The sequence below is a fragment of the Sesamum indicum genome, linkage group LG10, assembly GCF_000512975.1.
Source record: "Sesamum indicum cultivar Zhongzhi No. 13 linkage group LG10, S_indicum_v1.0, whole genome shotgun sequence".
Lineage (NCBI taxonomy): Eukaryota > Viridiplantae > Streptophyta > Magnoliopsida > Lamiales > Pedaliaceae > Sesamum > Sesamum indicum.
In genome coordinates this window covers 16,647,276-16,673,071 of record NC_026154.1, presented here as the reverse complement: position 1 = coordinate 16,673,071, position 25,796 = coordinate 16,647,276, and the positions used below count along the sequence as shown (strand labels likewise).

The 25,796-nt window shown below is 35.3% G+C and overlaps 5 protein-coding genes across 6 annotated transcripts; 2 read left to right on the top strand and 3 right to left on the bottom strand.

The window, feature by feature from the left end:
• Positions 1,255–3,710, bottom strand: LOC105172955 (chromatin-remodeling complex subunit ies6). The gene is made up of 4 exons (XM_011094577.2): positions 3,530–3,710; positions 2,675–2,879; positions 2,152–2,219; positions 1,255–1,563 (listed from the first exon to the last, which is right to left on the bottom strand). Exons 2-4 carry the CDS (start codon positions 2,844–2,846, stop codon positions 1,432–1,434), a joined length of 372 nt encoding a protein of 123 aa, XP_011092879.1. The 5' UTR covers positions 2,847–2,879; positions 3,530–3,710; the 3' UTR covers positions 1,255–1,431.
• LOC105172953 (auxin-induced protein 6B) lies at positions 7,154–8,013 on the top strand. The gene has a single exon (XM_011094576.2). The coding sequence runs from the start codon at positions 7,278–7,280 to the stop codon at positions 7,698–7,700; it is 423 nt and encodes a 140-aa protein (XP_011092878.1). The 5' UTR covers positions 7,154–7,277; the 3' UTR covers positions 7,701–8,013.
• On the top strand, positions 9,974–13,894 carry LOC105172952 (probable galacturonosyltransferase 10). 2 transcript variants are annotated; one of them, XM_011094575.2, is made up of 3 exons: positions 10,285–10,417; positions 11,449–11,562; positions 12,085–13,894. In XM_011094575.2, exons 2-3 carry the CDS (start codon positions 11,551–11,553, stop codon positions 13,534–13,536), a joined length of 1,464 nt encoding a protein of 487 aa, XP_011092877.1. In that variant the 5' UTR covers positions 10,285–10,417; positions 11,449–11,550; the 3' UTR covers positions 13,537–13,894. The 2 variants fall into 2 exon arrangements, with proteins under 2 accessions (XP_011092876.1, XP_011092877.1); XM_011094574.2 differs by lacking the exon at positions 11,449–11,562 and having other exon boundaries at positions 9,974–10,417.
• LOC105172951 (auxin-responsive protein SAUR50) lies at positions 17,886–18,912 on the bottom strand. The gene has a single exon (XM_011094572.2). It carries the CDS (start codon positions 18,530–18,532, stop codon positions 18,224–18,226), a length of 309 nt encoding a protein of 102 aa, XP_011092874.1. The 5' UTR covers positions 18,533–18,912; the 3' UTR covers positions 17,886–18,223.
• LOC105172950 (putative pentatricopeptide repeat-containing protein At1g68930) lies at positions 21,182–25,136 on the bottom strand. Its single transcript, XM_011094571.2, has one exon. It carries the CDS (start codon positions 24,983–24,985, stop codon positions 23,522–23,524), a length of 1,464 nt encoding a protein of 487 aa, XP_011092873.1. The 5' UTR covers positions 24,986–25,136; the 3' UTR covers positions 21,182–23,521.

Here is a 25,796-nt window from a genome sequence, read left to right as displayed (position 1 = left end):
TACAAATAATTGTATCGTTATTTTAATTAACCACTACTTATTATAGTTAAATAATGTAAATTAATTATTTAATTAGACTTAATACATTCATGATTCAACTAATATTTTATTTTTTTAACACGTGATATTAGTTTAAGTTTAAATACATTAATATAATTTTCACCCTAAAATGAATTGTTTAACACAAGCATACATTCATTTAAATTATTTAATTTTCTCATTAAGTAATATCATTTTACAAATCTACACTGAATTATATAATACAAATAATATATTTAACTAATATTTTATTTTTTAATAAGTAATATCAGTTTAGATTTAAATACCTTAATATAGTTTTCACTTTTCACTATAAAATGAATTATATAGCACAAAGTATATATTCCTCTAAATTATTAATTTTCTCATCAAGTAATATTATGTTACGATCTACAATGAATCGTACGACACATAGAATGCATTCAATTAATATTTTATTTTTTCTAATAAATGTTAGCTTAAATTTAAATATTTTAATATAATTTTCAATCTAAATGAATTGCATAAAACAAAATATACGTTTATTTAAAGTACTAATTTTCTCATCAAGTTTATTTTTTATATTTCTTATATAGAGTTGGATATATACAAAAAATTATTTAAGAATTTACATAGAGTACTATAACTTTATTAATAATGAATTATATATTAATAATAGATAATAAAATATAGGATTAATTACATTTTGCTATTCGAACTATGGCCATTTTTATACTTTGCTATCTGAACTTTTTTTGTGCTAACCTGCCATGCCATTTTACACTTTTGCCATTTATAACTATTTTTCGACCAAGTTTTTTGTCAAAAAAATATCACATGCAGTGCACATGTAATATTTAAGAATTATGTAATGTGATAATTTTTCACATGCACAACATGTTATTTTTTTATGACAAAAAAATCAACAAAAAAGAAGTCATATATGGTAAAATACAAATTTCGCAAAGTTGAGATGATAAGTTTATAAAAAAAATAATTAGATAACAAAATATAAAAACGAGTAGTTCGGATAGCAAGATGTAATTTACCCTAAATTATATATATATATATATATATATATTATTCAGGATGGGGCGGAGCAGATCCAGAACAAAACACGTACACCGCCCTAGACCCGGACGAGTCCCGATCAAACCACCCTGAACCCTCCAAATTCTACCCCAAACCTGCCCCAAAGAGGACAGATCGGGGCCGGGGCCAATTGCCATTATCAAGTGAACCAAACGGACTTTCTCAATTCAATCATTAGGGCAGTAAGGCGGTTCTGCATATAAATTATAGAGATGAAAATTGTCCATTTTACAGCAGGATATAAATAAATAATACATGTCAATGTAACCAACCAGAAGAGAAAAAGTAATTACAGACATCCATTTCTCTAGTCATCCGGAGCTACCTCAGGACAACAGCAGCATTTCTGAGAGCCAAGTACCTCTGGACATAGTCATTAGGAAGAGATCTTATGACCTTGAACACTTCTGCGTTAGCGTAACGGAGCTTGGTTCTTGGATCGAAGTAAGGTGCCTGCACCAAGATACACGGTTTTGTATTTGAATTCAATATCTTTTCATGTATGAGGTAGAAGCCAGTGAATAAACTGAAGCAGATACAGAATTGCATGTGTTCTTTCAATGTTATACGAAGGCGCCAAGCATAATGTAAATGCCCATGTTTGGGTAACTAGAATACCAAGAGGTAGAACTATATGATCAACTAAAAAACAGTAAGGAAAAAATAAACAAATACAAGTAGGCGCTTTTCTCATGTCGCCAGAAATGCCAAGATTACCAGCAACCACATGAAATCACAATCAACACATATTGAAAACTTTTTACAGTAAACCAAAGATTCCAATGAAAGGACATAATCTCTGACACAATTCTATCAATTTATCCAGTTCCTGATAAGAATATTTTCTATAGTATTTTGTTCATGGTGCTGGACTTCATATGGAGATCTTGTGAGCACAATGTCCCATCAACATGCAGGGTTTAAGCATGTAAAAGTGAAATTCTATACAATCAAAAGCGCAATCCTTTCATCTGGTCGGTATGTTGTAAGTCTAACATGGGAAATTGCTAACAGAAAGCAAGTTATGAAAGAAATAAGTACCTCATATCCAGTTACATCACAGATTCTTTTGCATGGACGCATAGATGGTGGCGACTCAATGTTAACATCTGCAAGTAACAGGAAAAAGTACAGAATTCAACACCAATAGCAACTGCAATGCATTGTAGGAATATCAGACACTAAAATGATCCCTAAAAGGATACAAATCTTGAGCATGACATACATCACAATAGGACTGGGGGAGCATTCAACAAATCCTTCTCTAATTTTCAATTTTAGTGCAAATGCTACACCCTGGTGCATATAAACAGTAACAGATTCCTAGTCTAGCATAGCATTTCTGCATGCATGACAATCGAGTATAATAGAGTTTTCATATTTGCACGCCCTCCAACCCTGAATCAGAAAAGAGAATGCATTGGAGTATAAACTAAGAAATCATGTTAATCTATCTACACTCAAAAGAAATTCTTTTTAAGATTTATGTGACCACTAATTAGATACTCCATCGATTAGTTAGTAAAGATGATTCAAACACAAAGGCAAGAAGGCACAAACTCACAATTTGGCACATCAGGTGGATAATTTTGGTAATTCTCAGCTTGAATAATCTGCTTGAGATGCTTCCACCTAACTCTGGCCTGTCCCTTCGGATACTTTTCATACATCTGAATCTTCTTAAACTTCATGTGAGTAGGCAATACCAATTCGGCTTCCACCACTTCGGGCTCCATCCACAAGCAGATAGCTCTAAACCAAGATTACACCTAGCATGACCAAATACTTAAAGTTTGAGTAAAAAGCATTTTACTGCACAAGAAAACATAAAAATACTACTTGACATGTGTGTTCTCATTCATCCCAAAAGGAACACAATTTCTCATTTTATTGTCAAATTGGTAAACGATATACTGCATTATTCATTCATATTGAATCCTTTTTATTTGTGAGAACTCTTCCAATTGCACCAAAAACTGTAGGAAAATCCGTCTAAAAAACACATAAAATACATAAAATAATTGCCCAAAATGAAAATAAAGAAACAACTTAAGTTAAAGAAAAATAATAATCTGCTTAAGAACGAGATCAAATCTGTCCAGAAAAGAGAGGTGCTCAAAGCTCCGCCACAATCTGCCCAGAAATAAATTCACAAAATTGACTCAAGTTATTTTGGAAATGAATACAAACATATCGAATTTTGGACAAGTTTATACCCGTAAAATCGATAAAAAAAAAATATCTAAGAGAGAGAAGAAGAAGAAGAAAAACTGCAACAATATTTATCTTATTCACACATTCGAGAGGCACATTTGTCCAAGCGTAATTTCAGCAGCCCTATCTCAAAAACCAGATTTAGATAACACATAAATTCCAGACCCTACTATAATAATCGCATTACGAGAAAACAGAGTCGAACCAAATTTCCAGGGTGGCGGCAGCTGAGCGTGTAGTGGTAGCTTGGAGCAATCTCGATGCGCCAGAGAACAAGTGAGAAACAGGGCGAAGAGGGAAACAGTGGCGGAGAGAAGAGCCAGCGGCGGTGCCTCGAACCTCCGGGAGATGGCACGGCGGAGCTAACTACAATTTAGGGGCTGTTTGGAATTGCATATGTTATATTAGAAATCCAGATTGCTATTGGACTTGGGTCCACTACAACCTGGGCCCAGTTAAACTGAAAGAAACCGAGGTCATGGATGAACTGGGCTTAGTCTATTGGACCACATAATGGGCCACTGATGAACAACCAAACCTATTGGACTCATAAATGGGCTAAACAATTGTACTGGGCCTGTACATGAGGAAGTTGGTGAACTCAGCTTAGTCTATTGGACCAGTGAACGGGCCTCCATCGGATTGATAAATGGCCTACTGATCTACTGTAACTAGTCCATTTGACAAGTTTTAATTTTTCATTAACAAAGAAAGTTACTGCAGACGTGGCATCGCAAATTTGCTCGTCATAGGCCGTGACGCACCGGATCACAACCCAGCTGGACGTACGCACACGCACGAACCACACGTGCGCGATAACAGGACTAGGGCTTAAGAGGGAGATAGATCTCTGTTCATCCTCTTTTAGACTTTCAGCTCAAACGAAGAAGAAAATTTTGGTCTGTTTTTCTTCTGTCAAAAAGCTCTAACAATGGCGCCGCCACCTGGACCGTACTCCGGCAAGAGCACCCTTGCTTTGGTAACTTACATTTCTATATCCGATCTGTATTTTATGCATATATGTAGGTGTATTGTGTTTGGATTTGTGGGAATTTAGCTGAATTTTCATGAATGGCAGGTCGCTAGGGTTTCCGCTTTCACGTTCGGACTCGCTTACGGGAGCGTAAAACTTAAGATTCTTAAGGTATGATTGCTTTGACCTTCTTCCCTGGTTTTGGTTCACTGGATATATTTAATACGCTGTTGAGCTTTACTTTGCTGGTTGCTCCTTGAAGGGGATTTGCCAATAGGATGTTAATTTTATTTGGGTCTGGGTTTTACGGTTTGGATTTGACAAATCAGATCCGGAAATTGATTATTAATTATTGAAGCCTAAAAATATCTTATGCCCTGCATAAATTTCTTCTATGAAAAGGGATTATGTTTGTGAAGTGAGATTTGGGGATGGGATACTAGAAATTGGAAATGGGCTTCGAGCCTAGAGCTATGGAAATATCCTTAGAGTAGGTGTTGGAGCTGATGTTTGTTTGAGATGAAGGATATGAAGATAGGAAATTTTTGTGCTTCTGATGGATGGATCTTGTGCAAATGAAATTTTCGGCATTAATTGATATGGGAAAAGGGTTCATTTCCGCATCCGACCGGAGCTTTGCCAAGAAATGTGGTGAATTATGTTTTTCTCTTGTGATTGCAGCACAATTTGGTCTACATGGGATTGTTGACGTGCATATGTTTTTGATATTGCTTACAAAATCACTTATATTTTGACTTCACACTAGCCAATTGCTGGAATTCACGATACATTTCTCCTTGTGTGGGTTGGGAGTTGCTCTGTTGTCTGGTGCGTTATGGATACTTCTTTCCATCAAGTATTTTGAGGTTGGAGGCTCTATAGTCTATAGCATATAGGTGTTTTAGTGAGAGCTTTTGCTTCTGAATGGCTTAATTTTTTAACTGCAATTGCAGTTTTTATTCAGCAACTCTAAATGTCTATCCAATTTTTCTGTCAGAAAAGATGTTTTTACTAAATGTATGTTCTTAGTTCGGTATGCATCATAATGCTAAATGAACACTGTATCATGCAAAACTCTGTTGTGGTTGTGGTACTCCTAAATAGTGGCCTATAGCATATATTACAATTTGATATAGTGGATACTATTGCTAAGGAATGGCAGATGGTGAAGATACTGTTGTAGGAAGTTGAGCAGATAACAATACCAAGATCCACATAACTGGTGCCGATGGTTATTTCATTTCCTAAGGATTCTATATGCATCCATCTGAACGTATCTTACATAACATGTATTTTCTTGTTTTTGTGTCGCTTGCCGTTTGACAAGTCTACAGAACATAATTTTGGAAAGATATGATCCACTTTCTTCTACTTTTGCTCTATGTTTTCTTGATCTATCCCATCTTTTGCTAATGGTGAGAGCTGGAGAGACTGACAGCTTGTCGTTATGTTTTACCAGGCAAAGGCCAAGTCTCACAAGAAAGCTGAAGCTAAGGGACATCACTAGAGGAGCATTGTGTTCTTTTTTTTTTGTTTTTTCCGGCAAAATAATGGAAAGGAAGAAATTAGATTTTAATTTGGCCAGATGCTAAGGACCATTGTTTTCTACTTTGTAAACCGTTGGGTTTGCGGAGCATTTTTTTGAATGGATCTGGCTCCCTCTAACATCTGTTATGTTTCATTTTTCTCTGACTTGGGAAATGAGATAAATATCACTCAATTGAGAGAGAAACATTTGTACTCTTATCATCATCACAAAAGAAAAGAAATGCCTGCAGCCTCTCTTGTGCAGAGTTGTTAATTGTCCACATTTTGCTCTTTATTGTCCTCTGATGGTGGATTGACATGGAAGCTGAGAATAATGCACTGTCACCACGACTACAAATCTCTTGCAGAAGCTTAATTGATTCTGTGTCTAAGTTGAGTGTATTTTGGTGAGTACGTGTGAAAAATTTATCTTTGGGAGGGATTCATGAGAAAGTTGAGAATTGAGTTATTAGGCGTAGTAGGGGCCAAGTAAAGCCTATATAAAAGACATTTAAGTCATTTACAGGGTTTTGGTACAACTGCATCAACATTAAATTGAACTGCCATTGCAGTCTGTAATTTGTGGCAGACTAAATAATTGTGACATAATAATATGCAACCAACGCATTCCTTCTTCCTCTCAAAGCCAATAAATATGTGGCCGTGAAATTCAATTACATCAATCCTAACCAAGTAAAATACAACAGGTCAATGTAACGGGCATCAATGGATTGAGTTACATCATGTCCCCTCAACAAAGAAGAAGACCTATAGTCAAGCTCAAGTTCCTTCAGCCCACTCCCGTTGTACTTGAAAGAAAAAAACTCAATGTTAAGGAGAAGAAGAAAGAAATTACGAATATAAAATAATTAATTTTGATGGGGGCCCTTAAATAGTTGAAGAGTGAGTAATAAACAGTGGTTAAGTAAGTGGGAAGACAAGAGATGGTCCCACCAAATATTCCCCAAATCTCTGCTATATCAACTAATTTAATCATGATTACTGGTTAACACCCAACATTGGGGAGACAAGGAGATCATAGGCAACCACCTAAAATTGTACTACTCTCTGTTATGCACTTATTAGTACTCTGTCTCTGTCCCTCTACAAACACACTCCACGCCCTTTGTTTTATGGCAAAATTTTTATTTCACTCTGAATTTCATTCAATTATAATATATTTATTAATTAATTAAAAAAAATATTCAACTACATAACAAATATATCATATTTTTCGTAATTCATACTTACAATACAAATCATTAATGGTTGTGTACCAAAACTTAATGTCGTAAATAGTCTGATTATCCAAGGTCAATTTCGGTATAGGGACATTATGAAGATCCCTTTATAACGGGAGTTTTCCAAAGTTAAATATTCAAACATAGAACAGCTTTTCCTCAACTGAGCGCTCTAACTCACCTTCCCTTCCCACTCTCTCTCTCCAGCAATTATGGGAAAATGCAACACAATCCGGCACATTGTGAGCATCAGGCAAATGCTCCGGGCATGGCGGAGGAAGGCGACATTACCGGCTTCGTCTCACCGTTGGCGGCCGGATGTGCCGGCTGGACACGTGGCCATCTACGTAGGTAGCAGCTGCAGGAGGTTCATCGTGCGCGCGACGCACCTGAACCACCCGATTTTCAGGCGGCTTCTGAGCCAGGTCGAGGAAGAGTACGGCTTCTCCAACAACCACGGACCTCTGGCGATCCCGTGCGACGAGTTGCTGTTCGAGGAGATCCTCCGGCTCGTCTCCCGAGGCGAATCGGCTAACTCGGACTTCCAGAGATGCTGCCACGTCGGCATGACCAGGAATGAAAACCACGATTATTTCGGCGAGTCTCGGCCGTTGCTGTATGGATTCACGTCCTGACGAGTATTTACACGAGTTTGAATCGGCTAACTGCTACTCTTGACGACTTTTTAGTCTTTAACAGTTTGTCATTATGTCCTTATTTTCCACATCTGTAGTCTTTTTAACTTATGTTGTTCGCCGAGGAGATGGCTGCGGAGGGTGGTTGTAAGATGCAGCTCCGCCGTGTTCATCCTTAGTTGATTCAGGATAAAGGCGTATTTATTAGCAAACGTCTTTTAGGGGTGGTAGAACTTATTCGGCAATGGCTAATTTTATGCGGAATTGTATGTTTTGACTCGAGAAAAAGGAAAAAACCGGACTCTTCTGGTCATAGATATTACAATTATATACAGATTAAGGAAGCCTTGAGATACATTTTTTCCGATAATTATATGGTCGTATTTAAATATTTATCTGTGAGAAATGAAACGAGGAATTTAGTTTTAATTTGAAGCTGTTGAAACTTGAAAGCCGAGAAATGTATTGTTACTTGTGGAGAATTCCTCATCATATATAGGGTGGGGCGGGTCAGGGTTTCTCGGATTTCGGGTTTTTTTAGTTGGATACTCACTTTTTTTTTTTTGGTTAATAGTATATTTGATATCCAACACAAGTTTAACAAAATTGGGTATTTGTTGAAATCGGGTTAGTCTAATACTCGTAATTGAATAGCCGAATATTTTCCATTTCTTTTTTTGTAATTTAAATGTGAAAGCAATAAAGAAGTATTTAAAGGTAACTTTCTTTTGTAATTTTATACTTGTCAATTGTAAATTGTATGTGTTGTGTGACTTGTTTTTTAAAAATATTATACAAAAAATTTATATCAAAATTACAATATCAGCTTATCTATATTAAAATATAATATAACATCACAATTAATTTAAATTAATAAATAAAATAATTTAATTCATAATATAAATAACTTGACAAGTAGATCAACCTTGAACCTAATCATATGTATTTTGCTTTTTTTACTTTACTAATTTTTACTAGAAACAAGAATAATTTTCTTTTCTTTTATTATTTTTTTAAATAAATATTGCGTACTTGATTAACCCAATCGAATATGTTGGGTTTTCACCTCATAGTGATGAGTCCAAAAAAATATAACCAAACTCAAGTATTACAATAATCAGGGATATAACCATAATAACATTAAAATAAAACGAAAATATAAAAAACGGAACAAAATCAAAGAGGCTCAGGGAGCCGATATAGGGGGGACGAAGCACACAACCACAAAGGCCGGCAACCAAACCACTCTGGTTGTTGAAACCCACTAAGGAACGATAGCTACCAAGGCTAACCCATGCCACCAAGGCACCATCGAACTACTCAAGTTTACCTATCTCTTTTATTTTTTTTCCTCACTTGTTCTTTCTCTTCTTTTTGTTTTCGAAGGTAGTGTATAAATATGAAAAAGTCATTGATGATGGTGCAAAAAATCGAGAAAGAGGGAAGAATACGAGGAGGGTTAATAAATTCGGCCAAGAAAAAGGAATAAGAATGCGAAGAGTTTCAATCATTTAAAAATGGGAACCGAATCGGATAATGGGTAGATCGGGTCAGGTCTTATAGGTGGTGGGTTGGGGCTATGGGTTTGAGCCTACCGAATTTGGTCCTGAGCCAATTTCCCAACAGAGTATTTTCTTTATACCCGATAATCGACCCAACTTAATTAAAATCGTATTTGAGTAATTACCGCAAATTATAAAAATAATTCAATCCGATCTATTCAAATATATTTGAATCAAGTCAGAACATGTGAGAATGAAATCTCAATCCAATCAGAAAACATAAAAAGAAACTCCAAGAGCCATAAGCTCAATTCAACAACAATAAAAAGAAAAACAAAACCAAGAACAAAAACGCTGGGAGAAGAATTATAAGGATACACCAAACATCATTAACAAGAAGAGTGAGAGAAGAATTGGCACAAAAACGTCAATCAACATTAAGAAGTGACAAATATTTGTCTTGTAATTTTTGTAACATTATAGGGTATTTCAGTCTTTACCGTGGACCATTTGAGGATAAAATTGACAAAGGTACTTTATTGGGTTGGGCTTTGCAAAATCGGACTATAGTCCGCCCAAAATGGGCCGAATAACGGGTCATACCAAATAATCACGGGCTGGACTATTATAAAATAAACATCCAATTATTTGGGATCCGACCCAATGGTGTTTAGTGAACTGGGCCCCAAGATCCAAATCCAGTTGATGCATCATCCCGTGATTGTGAATGCTTTTTCCTTTTCACGGTGGGTTAATGTTATGAGAAGAGTGAAGACCGTTAAAGGCTTCACCTCGTTGCTTTAGCTCTGTCGGTCCAGTTCTTTCTTTCTCCACGCCTACGCCCTTTTTCTATACCAGCCATCTGAGATCTCTCTCAGAGCTCTTCCACAAACTGCTCCACACTTCCAACTGCCCTGAGCTCTGATTATTTATTCTATTTTGATTGAAAATATTTAAGAAAACCAGTTCGAATTCTGCGCAATTCTTCAATCACGAGGTGCCAGAATTGTAATTCGTAGATATTTTTGACTGGTTTCATTTCCAGTTCTTCTGTCCAAGTAAATGAGGCGTCGAGGGTCAGACTTTAGGCGGCCGGTGAGGCGACGAATTCCGAATGTGTTCTGGTTGACGCTGTGTGGCTCAGTGATTCTGCTTTTCATTGTGCTCTTGAGCCGGGAAAATCAGCGTCCCTCTTCAAGATCGGTTTATTCCAAGGTAATTTTCGATCTGAAATTTTCTCTCAACTTAACATATACTGCATATGTAATTAATTTTGTTTATTACCTTGTGATTTGAGTTGGGATCAGTTGGAGGTGCATTCTTCATCGTTTCTCTTTGATGTATTGCTTCTTTCTCTTTTTTTCTTTTTAAATTTTGATGGGAACTTGTGGAACAGATTGGCAATAGGAGATATAAAGAGTAGAGTGAATGGGTATTAGCCTTACTAACTGTTGGGGGCAAATTACTGAAACTGAAGCGGTTAGTTGTCCCTAAGATTTATCAAGTGTGTGAAAACTTGTTTTATTTATTGTAACATGAACTCAGGGATCATGATAAGATATTGAATGTAAATGTATTTACTAGTGTGAAATACTGATAATCTCTCTTATTTGTTCCAAAGGAACCATACATTGGCCTAAGATTTATGTGTAGTTTTAACCATCACCTATTCACCAAAAATGAGGATAAAGTTGGAGACTGAAGTGGTGTTTCCTGTTATGATTCTTCTCATAAATGCTGGGTGAATGGAGCTCTGTGGAAGGGATTAGTTGAATAAGCTTTTTGCTCTTACAGTACACATGTCGAAGATTAAAAAGAATTTATTGATCAATGAGCACTAGTAAATGATTAAGAACGGTAAAGTTTGATACTAATATGTAAAAGGTGACTTATTGAAGTATTAAATGATGCAAGAACTAATATATAGAATCTGGAAGATTGCCTGGAATTAATGTAATAGTTCCTTAGGGTTATTATTGTACCTTTTTTTATATTTATGCAATTAACCTTCCCCCCAAAAAAGAATGATGCAAGAACTGCAATTTTTCATAGTTAGAAATTGGGGGACGGAAATGTATATCAATTTAGTTAGGTACATATGATGATCAACTTGTTAAGCATTAAGCTTCAATTATGAACATGTTAGTTCTGTAAACACACAATGATATGATGTTGCAATGACATGTTCAGCAGCAACCTTCAAAATATTGTTGTTGTGAGTGAACTGCAATGTATGCTTTTCCCAGGCAACAGATACCAAGTGAAACATGCAGAAATGCTATTGGGCTCTAAAGAGTTGCTGCAGAAAAAGTAACTTAAGAAAGGAACATGGTAACTGATTTGGGACAATGTTTGAAATGGTAATGGTGTTCTGTTCGTTTAACTTCTGGCATCTAGTTGGCCCCTTGTACATGAGATTGGCTTATATTATTCTTTAGCAACTTACGGTTGCAAATGTCGATATGTCACCTAATAGTTAAAATCGGTAATGGTCAGAGGGGCAAGATGCACCCTCTTTATGCCCAATGTTAACAGCTCTGGTAGTGTTGCACTTCTGTTTATGGTAAATATATATAGGATTTGCAAAATGCTTCCTTTCAGATGCTCTAATGCTGAAGTCTGTTTGATTAAAATATAAAGTCCACATGTTTTTTTACCATTTTTTATATAGCATCTCCCTAAAATGTAATTAAAGTACAGGTGAGGAAAATGGGAAATCTTTGGTCCTTGATTCAGGAACAAACGAGAAAAGGTTCAGGCAAATTAAATGTCACTTTTGTTGCATTGACATAGTTTACAGTTGTATTAGTTTGTTCCCTCCCCTTATCTGTCAGAAGTTATTATTGGAAATAGCAATTGACATCTGTTTTTATGTTATGCAGAGATTCACTAGACATGAAAAGGTTATAGAAGGCCTGAACATCACTGACGAAATGGTGAGTCCTGACTCTGTAACGAGGCAACTGAATGACCAAATTTCTCTGGCAAAGGCATTTCTCGTTATTGCAAAGGAAAGCAGCAATCTGCAATTTGCATGGGAACTTAGTGCTCAGATTCGCAACTCACAGATCCTTCTGTCAAATGCAGCCTTAAGAAGAACTCCTTTGACAACCAGCGAATCAGAAACTGCTATTCGTGACATGGCACTTCTACTCTTTCAGGCTCAGCAACTCCATTATGACAGTGCTACCATGATCATGAGACTTAAGGCCAAGATCCAGGGTCTTGAAGAGCAAATGAACTCTATCACAGAGAAAAGTTCGAAGTATGGACAAATAGCTGCTGAAGAAGTTCCAAAGAGCTTGTATTGCCTCGGTGTTCGTCTGACAAGTGAATGGTTTAAGAATTCCAATTTGCAGAGGAAACTTAAAGAGAATAGACAAACAGCTTTAAAACTCAAGGACAACAGTTTGTATCACTTTTGTGTCTTCTCTGATAACATCCTCGCAACTTCAGTTGTCGTGAATTCTACAGCTTTGAATTCCAAAAATCCTGAGAAGGTGGTTTTCCACCTTGTAACTGATGAAGTGAATCACGCAGCAATGAGAGCTTGGTTCACCATGAATAGTTTTGCAGGAGTAACTGTTGATGTCCAAAAGATAGAAGACTTTAGCTGGTTGAATGCTTCCTATGTTCCTGTTCTTAAACAGCTTCAAGACTCGGACACCCGGAGCTACTACTTCTCAGGTAGTGGTGGTGATAACCGGACTCCAATCAAGTTCAGGAACCCTAAATACTTATCCATGCTTAACCACCTCAGATTCTACATTCCTGAAGTTTTTCCTGCCCTGAAGAAGGTGGTCTTTCTTGATGATGACGTTGTCGTGCAGAAGGATCTTTCAGCTCTTTTCTCTCTCGATCTGAACGGCAATGTCAATGGTGCAGTGGAGACATGCATGGAAACATTTCATAGATACCACAAGTACTTGAATTACTCTCACCCCCTAATTCGTGAGCATTTTGACCCTGACGCGTGTGGATGGGCATTTGGGATGAATGTTTTTGATTTGGTTGAATGGAGGAGAAGGAATGTCACGGGTATCTACCACTACTGGCAGGAAAAGAATGTTGACAGGACTTTGTGGAAACTCGGGACTCTCCCTCCAGGCCTGTTGACATTCTATGGATTGACAGAGCCTCTAAACCCCTCATGGCATGTCCTAGGTTTGGGCTATACGAATGTTGATCCAAAGTTGATAGAGACAGGGGCTGTGCTACATTTTAACGGCAACTCAAAACCTTGGTTGAAGATTGGAATGGAGAAATATAAACCGATTTGGGATAAGTATGTTGATTATGGGCATCCTCTATTGCAACAGTGCAACGTCCATTAATTTCGAATATGGATTTTGCGATTTGTGATGAAAAAACAGGAGTTTTGACCAATTATTTGTACACTGGGAGATTTTAGGAGGAGATTATGAGACGACTCAGGGTAAGTGGTATGACCATTGATATTTGGTCGTCGGAAATTCAATTTCGTTGTTGTAACATAATGTTCAGCATGTAGTCTCATGTTAAATCTATTTGAGGTCTGTTCAGGAGTTGTTGCTACAAATGCTTAATACAGATTAAGTCTCCTTTTTTGAGCTTTGGCACTCACCAATTAGTTGATGTTCTTGTTGTGTCCTCTTTCCTGGCTGCTGGACTCTTTTAGTTCGGTTTTTCAATATTACTGGGAAATTACATACATACATGTATATTTTTAGACTTTCCTCACAAACTTCTATATTTTTAGTTCGGTTTTTTTTTTTTCCTCACAAACTTCTATATTTTTTAAAAAATCTATAATTACAATTTATTGAATTTCTCTTACATTCTCCATATCTTTTAACACAAATTTCTGTATTTTTAATAAATTTCTATAATTTATTTTCTCTTTCTCAACGTACCCCATATTTTTTAATCTTACACAATTTTAATGATTTATCTTCTTTTCACATAATTTTTTTTTATATGCTCGTAAAAATAGTGTGCATCAGCAACTAATTGTACTTGAAATGGATGAGTAATTGAGTATTGACAAGATGGTTCCACTTCCACATGGTATTTGGGCCAAGTGAAAAGACCCACCCGGATGAGAATGATCAGCCACAAAAAAGTGGACCTTTTAGATCCGCATTGTTGTTGGTCCCAATTAGCTTTTCATGGTATAACAGTTTTGGATCGGATCAGATAATGGGTCAACCCTGGCCCACTTCAAAGTGGAGAGATTAATTTAATATATTTAAAATCATTTTCACTTAATTCCTTTTGTTGCACAGATTACAAATTTTTATTATTAAGGCGGTAAACTGCAAAAACAATTATTGTTCTCAAACAAAATATTTTTTTATAGTAAATTACAATGAGTTTTTTTTTTTAGATTTTGATACAATTATAAATATTTTTTTATTATTTTTTCAATATCCCTTGATTGTAACAACCGTCTAGTAATTAACACAATTCGTTAGTCTATATTCAATTTTTATTCATTTTTTGTAGTAATTTGATTAAAATATTATTTTGAACTGTGAATAATAATTTTATTTATTTATTAAAATTTTTTAAAATTTTTAATGGATTAAGTAGATAATTTTTTATGATATTTTAAAATTTTTCATCCATCCGGCCATTTTTTTTAAAACATACAATAAGGACTAGATAAAATTAATAATTTCAAATTTTCATTCAAAAATTACATAATTTTATCAGAACATCAATACAATATTTATAATTTTTTAAATAATGAAAGAATAATCATATGTCAAAATTGAGAAGAATCCATTGCAATTTATCTTATTTTGGACCCATTAATTAATTCCACCTCCAGTCTCAATTCTCAATTATATCATTTTCCTTGTATCGGAAATGTCTTGAAACAATGGTTTATTTCTTAATTTTCTTAACAAAATTTAAAAATAATGTGACACCACTCATAAATAAAAAAAGTAGTTTCTTTAATTCTATTTAAGCTTTAATTTTGAGTATATTTATGAAGCTAATTAAAAAAGAAAATAAAAATAGAAGTAGAAATTAAAAGAGCGGCCCTGATTTTCTAATAATTATTATATGTTGATGAATGATGAAAGTAGGAAAGATGATTTGGACAGTGGTAGCGGGGCCACGTGACAGGTCACGTCACAAGTTCAAATAGAGATAGGTGGGGCAACAGTCACGTGCCTCGAGCCCCCAGATATTGTACTGAACCCGGGCCCACAAAGATTTCGGATCCTCCACCCCCATTCGGGTTTTGAACCTTCCTATCCACATCATTTATAATTAAAAATATAAAATTATATTTATTTTTAATTAAGTAAATAAATATTGGGTGACCAAACTCTACCAAGTTGGAATCCATGCAGATTGAGTTATATAATTTTGAGTAGAAGAAAAGCATATAGAATATGACAAAAATGTAATTTCGGACTCATCAACAACTTCTAACCTTCACAGTGGACCCCAATTTTTATTTAAAGTATATAAATATGTATAATTACAAAATATTATATTGGGAAGTAAATATATATATATATATATATATATACCCTACCAACTACTAAGTGCTTACCAACTTTTAACATAAACTTAAAATAAAGTATAGTGGGTGTTTTGAAATATGTTATAATTATAAATACTTTTTTTATTATTTAAAAAATTATACATATTTTTTTCAAAATAAATGGTAGTTTGATAGATACTCTATCGAGGCAATTCATTGTATAATTAAGAGTATTTATTAGATGATCATTAATTTTGTGAATATATTTATAATTTTTTTAAATAATAAAAAGTATTTATTATTATGATAAATTTTACCCTAAAACTTATGTAGTAATTATGAAATTTTGCTCTTAATGGCTGTACTTGCTATAATATACGACCAGGGACATCAATTTTTGTGCTTCATATTCAATATATCTACATATTACACATATTTTTGTGTGAATCTATCTATATATATATAATAAATACATACATCTAAGCTAATATATAATAATTAAAAAAAAAAAAAAACTCTCGACACTCACGACAAGGGTTAATGACACAATCACACTAGTCTTTTTTAAATATAATAGTTATATTCCTAATTAGATAATTTTAAAAATTAATTATAAATTCTTTTTTTTTAATACAAAAGTAACTCCACATTATTTTAACACCATTACACTAATTTTTTTGTCGTGCCAATAGTACCTATTTGCACTGACAACTAATGATTTTTACTAATATAATTACTTATATTTATTTTAAATCGTCCACATTATCTTTTTATTGTCAATACACTAATATGTTTACCTTTCACTTTCATTCATGTTAATCATTTGATCTACTTTTAAAATTTTTATATCATATATATATGTAAATATTATGTGACACAGTGATCAATATATATGTATATATAGTCCAATTTAGGTACTGAATTTTGGTGATCCACATTCTCTGCTATTTGTAACGTGTATTCAGCATCAACAGTTGAGGGTAGGTGGTCCTTCCCCACCAAACTCATTGCATGTTTTTTAATAAATAATAGAAAAATAAATATGAATATATTAATTATTTATTATACAAATATTGGAGACCAACCCGACCCGATACAATTGTTTAATAAGGCTAATTTGAAAACATTTTTGCTATTTTTGAGGGCAATTCTCTGAATCCCTTCAAATAGACTATTTTTGAAATAATTGCGACTCCTATATCTACTAAATATTACTTTGCTTGCAGATGTCAGTAATATTTGTTTTTCTTTAATTCTAAATCCTAAATAAGACAAACGCGACACTGGTTCCCACTGTATACATATTTATATTTTTTGGGTAATTGTACGCACCGTATAATTAACGACATTAACGGAATAGAGTAGACTAGTGGCATGTACGGAAGTCCAATGGCTCCAAGAACCATGCCCTTACGTACGTATGAGATGTGGAAGACCCAGCTGTCAACTTATTACAGTAATCTCCGGTTAGTTATTATTATTATTTTCTTTTTCATGGGATACCCTTCTGATACAACTCCACATATTATTACACTACTTCATTGATGCTGTAATACATTTTTTGTCTTATCCAAACTTTGGTTAGATTTGAATCTAAATTATTTAAATCCGAATGGATCTCTCATGTTTTTTGATTATCATTAAATATAAAACATAAATTACCCTTCATTTATCAAATTATAAATGATGAAGGTTATAAAGTGTGATCAATTCTACTCGATTCAGGTCCGTAAATATGAATAAAATTTATCTATTTTCATAATAATATATATACACATGCACATGCACGTTATCAGATCCGTTGTTTGTTATTAGTTAACTTCGACAGTAATTTTTTATTTGTTTATTATTTTGGAATGTGTTTTTAGTATTTAAATATTAATATAATGATGTGTGTAAATAGACTTTGAACAGTCAATGGTGTGTAGTTCATTTGGCCAAATTAATATATCATTACGTTAAAATTATGAGTTCGAACCTCACAAACATATATGATTTATTCTTATGAGTTCGAACCTCACAAACGTATATAATTTATTCTATTTTAATAGTAGTTGTTAACTAGATACAATTATCGAAGTTGATGATCGGAATGTTACAGTTGTTGGTAATTTTTAGATATTATATTAATCATCCACTTATATTAAAAAAAAAAAAAGACTTTGAATAATGTAATAAACAGTATCTATATAGAAAATGAGATTAGGAGGTTAAATTGTTGGTAAATAACGTTAAAAATTCTCTAGCAGGGTGTAGACAAACACACCACCTCTGCCAGGAAAATTACAGACCGTTTTTATACAAATTCAACCCATGAGTTAGTTCACGGGTCTCGGGTCAGGGTCAAATACAATCACCCCAAAAACATGGGATTAAAGCTCAAATCCCCCCAAAAATAAAAAATTTGAAAAAAAAAAAAAAAAAGTGAAGAAAGATGTTGAAAAAAGATTGAAAAGCAGTCGAAAATACTGCTCTCATCTTGACCATCTCTCTCCAAAAATGCTTTCACGATTTTCCCAATTTTTTTCCATGCTTCTTCATCATCTGAGCATTGAAGTTAGGGAGCGAAACACGACTTCTTCACAAGGGATAGTGAGTCCCATTTCATGGTCGAATCCGAACTCTTCCTCGGCGCGCCTGAGCAGACACTGGAACTCTGGGTGGGTCAGGAACGAAATGGGGACGATGTATCTGCTTCGATTTTCGCCGACGTAGACTGCGAAGTGTCCTTTGGGGACGTCGACTGGGAGCCCATCTTCATCGTATTTCTTCCCCAAACTCGAACACCTTTTCAGGATTTGCTTCAGGGCTGCTGCTTGAGGCAGTTTGTTTGATTTCTTGATTGCCATTTTTTCTTGAGGTTTTTGGGAGAGGAGATGAAGATGAAGAATGAAGGAAAGGAATGTGTTTGATGAATTGCTTGGGTGGAGTTGAGTGAGTGAGGGTATTTATTTAAGAGGATTGGGGGAAGGGGTTCATGTGGGGTGTGGGAGCAGAGGTATTTGGGCTGTTGGGATAGTATGAAAGGACAATGTGGGGTCGGAACCCATTGGGAGCAGTTTTCCATGTTGGCCCTCCTAATGACAATATGGACCCTTTCTACATCTACTTGTATTCAAACTTACAGTTGCTCTATCATAAAAAATTACTCACTATTTCCTCATCTCTATAACATACTTTTCAATCCAATTGAATTTTTTGTTGTAAATTTTATTTTATATTATTCTTTATTTAACATATACATCACAATGTAAAAAAATAAAATAATGTATTTTATCTTGAGAAGGATTATACAAATAGTGTGTGCATGTTGAATAGAGCAGAAGATAGAATAGATTTTGCATAGAAAATTAGATTCAATTGAATTTTCTATTGTGAATCATATTCCATCTTATACTCCACATATACAAGAATAACATCAGGTATTTTATTTTGAGAAAGATTATATGTACGTGACATCATTTGTGTATATTGAATGGAGCAGAAGATGTAATAATAGACGTTGCAACAGAAAACACAATCTGAATCTTAGCTTCCTTCACTATTTCAACATCAAACTTCTCTCTCTCTCTCTCTCATATGTAGCAAATAAAGCTACTTAGGTACAAAGAGATAGAGGAATTTCATGCTATCCACTCTAAATCAATCAGTTGAGAATAAGAGCGTCAGTTTATTTGAATGAACCTGGTACATGGTCGTAAATCACGGACTCCAAATTGTTATGTACTGAGAGCAGGAACCACCACAGCTTGGAGGAGTTTGGTATTTTCTGTTTGTTGGACTCGTGATTCTATTAATTGATTGTCAGGAGAAAACAGTAACCATCCAACAAAATAAAATATCAGGAGAAAATACAACAGTTTCCTCTGTAAAAATGATTGTCAGGGAGAACACAACAGTTTCCTCAGTAAAGTCATGTGAGTATCAAACAGCCAACCAGATAATAAAATAATGCACAGAGAGTTATACGTTCATGTGTCCATTCAATTGCTGAAAAACTACTAAAAATGTGAAATAGATATATAGGCAAGGAAGATCATTTCATATTTCATAATATGATAATTCATAACCAAGAACTTCAATACGACAACTTCCTTGAAATCCCAAACTCTATTTTTAGTTATAGTTCATATCGTTTGGTTGATTGACACCGTTTCTTCTCTTTTACCTGATTCCAACGCAGGTTTCTCTATTATTGTAAATTCAAAAAATTCAAGCCCCAACTGTATGCAGGAGATTGACTAATATACCCTTCAACAAGAAGACATCATCATCGAAAACAAAACTACTTGTCCAAAAATGGGGCTCCCCCATGTGGTCCTGGAATTGAAAATCTGAAACCAATGTGAGAGTAATAGGCATCTACCAGAAGGAATAGTGATTATCAAAGAAGAATCCCCCTTTGAAAGGATCACCACTAGATATGTCGTCCCCCTATTCAGCCCGGCTCCATCTCCTTGTCCAGGAAATAAAGTTATGATCTGCATGTTCTAAGGCTGAGAAAAAGATCCACAAAAAGCTAATAGGTCCAATGCTTTGATAGTTTCACTGCATCCCCGCATTTCTGTTGTCTCCTTTTGTCATTACTAGCATATACCCTCGAGTCCTTGATAGTACTATAGTGATGTCTCTGTTGAATCTTATAAAAAATGTTTAACAACTTTGTGAGTTATACTGCAGGTGTGATCTGTAAAAGGTTTGAAACTATAAGCGCAGAGAAAGGATCCTAATTATTTTACCGGACTTTGGTACTTGATTAACAATGTTTGTCTTACTACATAAAAAAAAGTAATGTGTAGACCTTACAATCTAGTAGTAAATGAAGCAGGTATACAGGGACAAGCAGATGGGAGTTCGGATCCTCGATTCCAGTATTGATCTGGCATTCTACTTTATATATTGTGTATCGAACGTTTCCTTTTAGATATACAGTTATTGTGAATTTCAATCCACATGGCGGTTACACGTCAAATAGAATGCAGAATGGAACATCACATAATAGTGGGTTCAACTGGGCAGATGGCAGACGGTGGTAGCTAAAACTAGACTAACAAGTCCATCCCATCCCATGTTCTCAAAATTAGATTGGATGGGGATAATAATAGTACTACTAATAATAGATAGTCGAATACATGAATAGAGGAAAGGAATGTGGTCCCTTCAAACTTAATTTGAGGTGTTCCTGAGCATAAACTAATCCATCAAAAGAAATTCCTCTCATTCTGATGATGACCCAGCTCTCCGTATTGCACATGAAGCCCATGTTACTCTTGCCCTCTAGAAATGCTATAGAACAAGACCCTTTCATATCACACTTCCACTTGAACCCGTCACCTTAAGTTTCGCCAACTAACATTCATGTTTCAAACACACTCACTAAAAATACAGTCAATCATCTTGCATTGGATATAACATCCCAAAAGAATCCGGACAATAATTGTTACAAAAATATAAGACAAAACATAATCAGTATGGCGCAATTTTTTTCTGAAAAGTTGTGGTAAGAAGTTGATGCTTCAGTTGTATGGGTATAATTAGCTCTAACTAACATAGGTACAAAAAAAGTACTTATGTATTTAATAGTTGTAGGGAATTAATAGATCAAAAGTCGGATATATTTTTACACTCTCAGCCACAGTGCATGTGTCTAATCACGTTTGAGTAGTACAAAAACTCTGAAAATATATTACTCCTTTGACAAGGCAAACAACAATCACAAATCTGTACTAAGTTACCATTTTATGAAATTAAATAGTAAGTGATATTTAATGAAATATAAACAATATGGGCCCTAGCTGTGTAAGTGAGCAGAGCAATGGCCAGCAGAAAAATGTATATCTATATACATATTTATAGATCAAGCCAGGTGATGATATCAAAACTAAAACGACCGACAAGAGTCATTTCAAGAATGGGGGCTATGCATGAAAGTTGGACCAATAAACAGCTCAGCAAATTTCATGTCATAAGACCCAGAGCAAGAAGAAGCCTGGATGTCTAACTCTAACACATAATTTTCAGGACAATAAAGTAGAACTCTGGATAAATTAAACGAACTTAAAATAGAGGATGTGCTTTAAAGGGCCCACAGAAAATAATTTGAAGAAGAATTAGTCAGTATTAAGGATAAGATTTCAAACCTGGTATGCTGAGACCACTGTTGACGCGGCACAGCTATGATCCATTGAAAACTCGATCACACTTCGATTATGTTTTACAACTTGGAAATTGGAATAAATACTTCAAAAGAATTTCCACACTACCTGCAAGCCATTGTTGTAAACACCATCCAAACATTTTCCTAACACCAGTTGTGATGGTGTTGGAACAACTGAAACCAATCAGGAAAAAACGATACCACTGAGTTTTGACTTATGTAACTTAAATGCCAAAGGATCATATCTTCCTTTATCTTCTAGGTGGCCAATAATTAGTATAGAATTCCACAAATTTATTAAAAAGCACCAAGTTAGAAAATCTTCTTGTTCTTCATATAGTGCCTAAACAAAAAAGGAAGATGGTATGCTGCCTTTTGATTTTGAACCACATCCTCCCATTCAGAATAGATCAAGTTAACAGTGTTATATTTCTCAACCAAAAAACAGATTCTCATCATTCACAGCAAAATAAACGAATATCCTACTACAGGGAATGGACATTCATTAGATTCAAGAAAGGGGATGGATTAAGTAATGAATTAACAAGAGTGCTACTCATCTTCAATCTTTTTGCAGAGCACTAGAAGCAATTGCCTGCAGAGAATCGAATCTTCTCTACTAGGCAGTAGCTCGAAGGTCCTGAAGCATCTTGCGATTAGCCTTTGGCACATTATGGGGAGAGCACGATCCAACATCTGAGATTGTAGCATTCACCTTAATAATGATGATATACATTTTAAATACTTTCTACCGCTTTAAACATTCACACATGATCTTTTAAATCTTAAAAGAAAAAATAGAGATCTTATCAGCTCCTCTCTGGACAACAACATATTCTTCCAGCAAGAATGACATTATCACCAACATGAAGCACATACGAGACCCTCTCTTATACTGCATGTAACCGTATCAATGAGGAAGACTAAGTATGAGAGTCATTCAGGAAGGACTAAGGTTGACCTTTTATCAGAGTGGTTTTTACTGCAGAATACCAAAACGAACAAGCTCCATTTAAGCTGTCACAAGGTGTACATTTGACACACTACTGGGAAATGTATATGAGGGACTTTTCATGTAGTACCCAGCCCTTTTGAAATTTGAATTGTTGAAGTTATGAGTTTGATCTGAAAGCTAAAAGATGCTTAGGCATTTCTCTGGGGCTTGGATGAGAATCAAGGTAAGATTTCAGCCTCAGAGTTTGAGGCATCTCATCAAGAAACCTCGCTTGAAGTTGAAAGAGAATTGTTCTGCTAGAAACCAGGTTTTGCAAGATGGTTCAAACTTCAAAAATTGCGCCTCTGCGAGGCCCATATAGAAGCTCAAACCACTTCATCTCAAGTACCTTGAGAAGTTAAACTAATATGATAAAGATGTAATTTGGAGTGTCAGCAGTGGGTAGGCTGTATTGTGATGGAGATAAAACCTTGCATTGTTTTCTCATCTGCATTCTGTTGGTGTGAACATACTCAGGGAAGAAATTCATCCAACTGAGAACAGGGAATGCAAGCTGTCTGTTCAAGAACCACTCTCCTTTCAACTTGTCACATTTAATGAATTCCCTCCATTGTCCTCTCAACCCTTACTTGTCATGAACTCTATGCATTTTGAGAAACTCAGCCATGTAATTCCTCTCAAACATATCGAATATAGAACATAAACGTGATAACATGAAACGAATTGCTATCTATAAGAGAATTTCCCTCCGACTGAACTGGTTGCATCTATGCAACTCCATCCAATTTCCTTCTTCAACCCTTTTTGTTTAATTGATTCCCTCAATTGCTCAATCTCAGCCCACATACCATTCCTGGCATACATATTAGATAATAGAACATAAACTCCAACATTATCAGGCTCCAATTCAAGTGCTCTATGAGCAGCCAACTTTCCCAAATTGACATTTCCACACTCATTGCAGGCACTAAGCAATGCTCCCCACATGGATATAGTGCAGCTCTTGTCCCCAGTAAATGGCATTTCACTAACCAATTTGCAAGCTCTCTCCAACTCTCCAGCACGACAAAGCAAGTCAACAAGACAACTATAATGCTCTTGGATTGCAACCAAGCCATAGTCGCGAGTCATGGACTCAAAGTACTCCATTCCAAGATCAACTTGGCCAGTGTGACCACAAGCAGAGATGACTGTCAAAAACGCCACCCCATCAGGCCTTATCCCTTCCATTAGCATAGATTTAAACAACCTAATCACTTCAATATAATTTCCATTCCGACCATACACTCCTAACATTGAAGTCCATAAAACAACATCGAGTCGTCTCTCCCCTACTTCATATCCCAGCATATTGAAGACTCTTTTTGCACTATCCACCAGTCCACACTTCCCATACATTTCAATCAACAAACTTTGCAGAAACACATCAGCTCCAACATCAATTATGCAGCGTACTATATTTGCATGAACCTGCTTGCCGAACTCGAGAGCACAAAGCCCACTACATGCACGAAGAGTAGCAGACATCGTAAAATTGTCCACTGGCAAACCTAGAATGGGCATCCTCCTAACCAGTTGAATTCCTTGATCCCACATTTTAGCCTCAGCATAACCCGACATAAGCGCATTTGCGCACACAGTATTCTTCACAGGAATTTCATCAAACATCTTTCCTGCATCATTCATACACAACAATTTCCCGTAAAGATCCACCAAAGCACTGCCCACAAACACGCTAGCCAACCAACCCGATTTCTCCACATAGGCATGCATCATTTTACCAAGGCAAACATTCTTCAAACAAGAAGCTGATTTCAAAGAGGTGCATAAAGCGTAAGAATCAAGATAAACACCATTGCAATGCATGAAAGAAAAGGTATGGAGCGCAAAAGAGTCAGACCCGTGTTGAGAAAAATGAGATATAATTGAATTGAAGGGTAATGGGTTTCTGGGACTGAGACATTTGAAGAAGCTGGTCAGAACTTTATGGGTGTCTTGGTTGTTGCATGCTGTGTATGTTAATACGAGTTTGGTTTGGAGGTTAGGGGAAATGAAGAATAACCCTGCTCTAAGTACATGGGCGTAGAATCCCTCAACTGCTCTAAGATTCTTCGTTTGAGTACAATGGTTCAAGAATTGGGTGATTGAGTGAATATTTAGTGCACCATGAAACTTGATTTGGGCGAACATATGGTTTGGTTGTTAGTGCTTGAGGTTGAGTTCACTCGCCAAAAGATTTATGTAAAGAGGTCTTTTCTCAGAGGTTCTTTCTTCTCTAATTCTCAACTATACTCATACAGATCACACAGCCCAACAATCCATTTTCAAAACATAAAATAGCTCTACTAAAATCCATCATACTTATTTTGGCCCTTAAACCTATCTTCTTATACTAATCAAAAATTCAATTAAATCTGAATCAATTATATGTCAAGTGTAATATATTTATTATGTAATTGGTGTACAGTTTAAAAAAAACGACAAATCACATTACAACATTTGCTTTGTAATTGATTTGGTTTGTCATACCTAACTCAATAAGAATTTCCTCAATATATCTTTGTTTTAGCGTGTAACTTAAAGTACACGGAAATTAAAACAAGAAAATGCAACAAAACTAGTGTCCAAGTAGACAACTGCTTTTGCATCTGAAAATGGCTTAACAAGCACAAGTTTGATGAATATATACAAACTATCTTCTATATATGTGTAAAAAGAAATTTGTACAATTACTAGCTCTATACAAAATTGTACTCCTCTGGGAAAAAACAAAAAAAAAAGCAGTACTATCATCTTCTGGCTAAACGAGACGAGAGATTGATGAATACATCCTCGCTGCATGGAATAGTGAGGCCACCCATTGGATGGTGGAACCCAAATTCTTCTTCGGTTTGAATTAGCAAATCTTGAAACAAAGGGTCGTTCAAGAACGACAATGGAACGACAAACCGCTTCATTTCACTTTCCCCAACGTAAACAGCAAAATGACCCTTTGGAACAT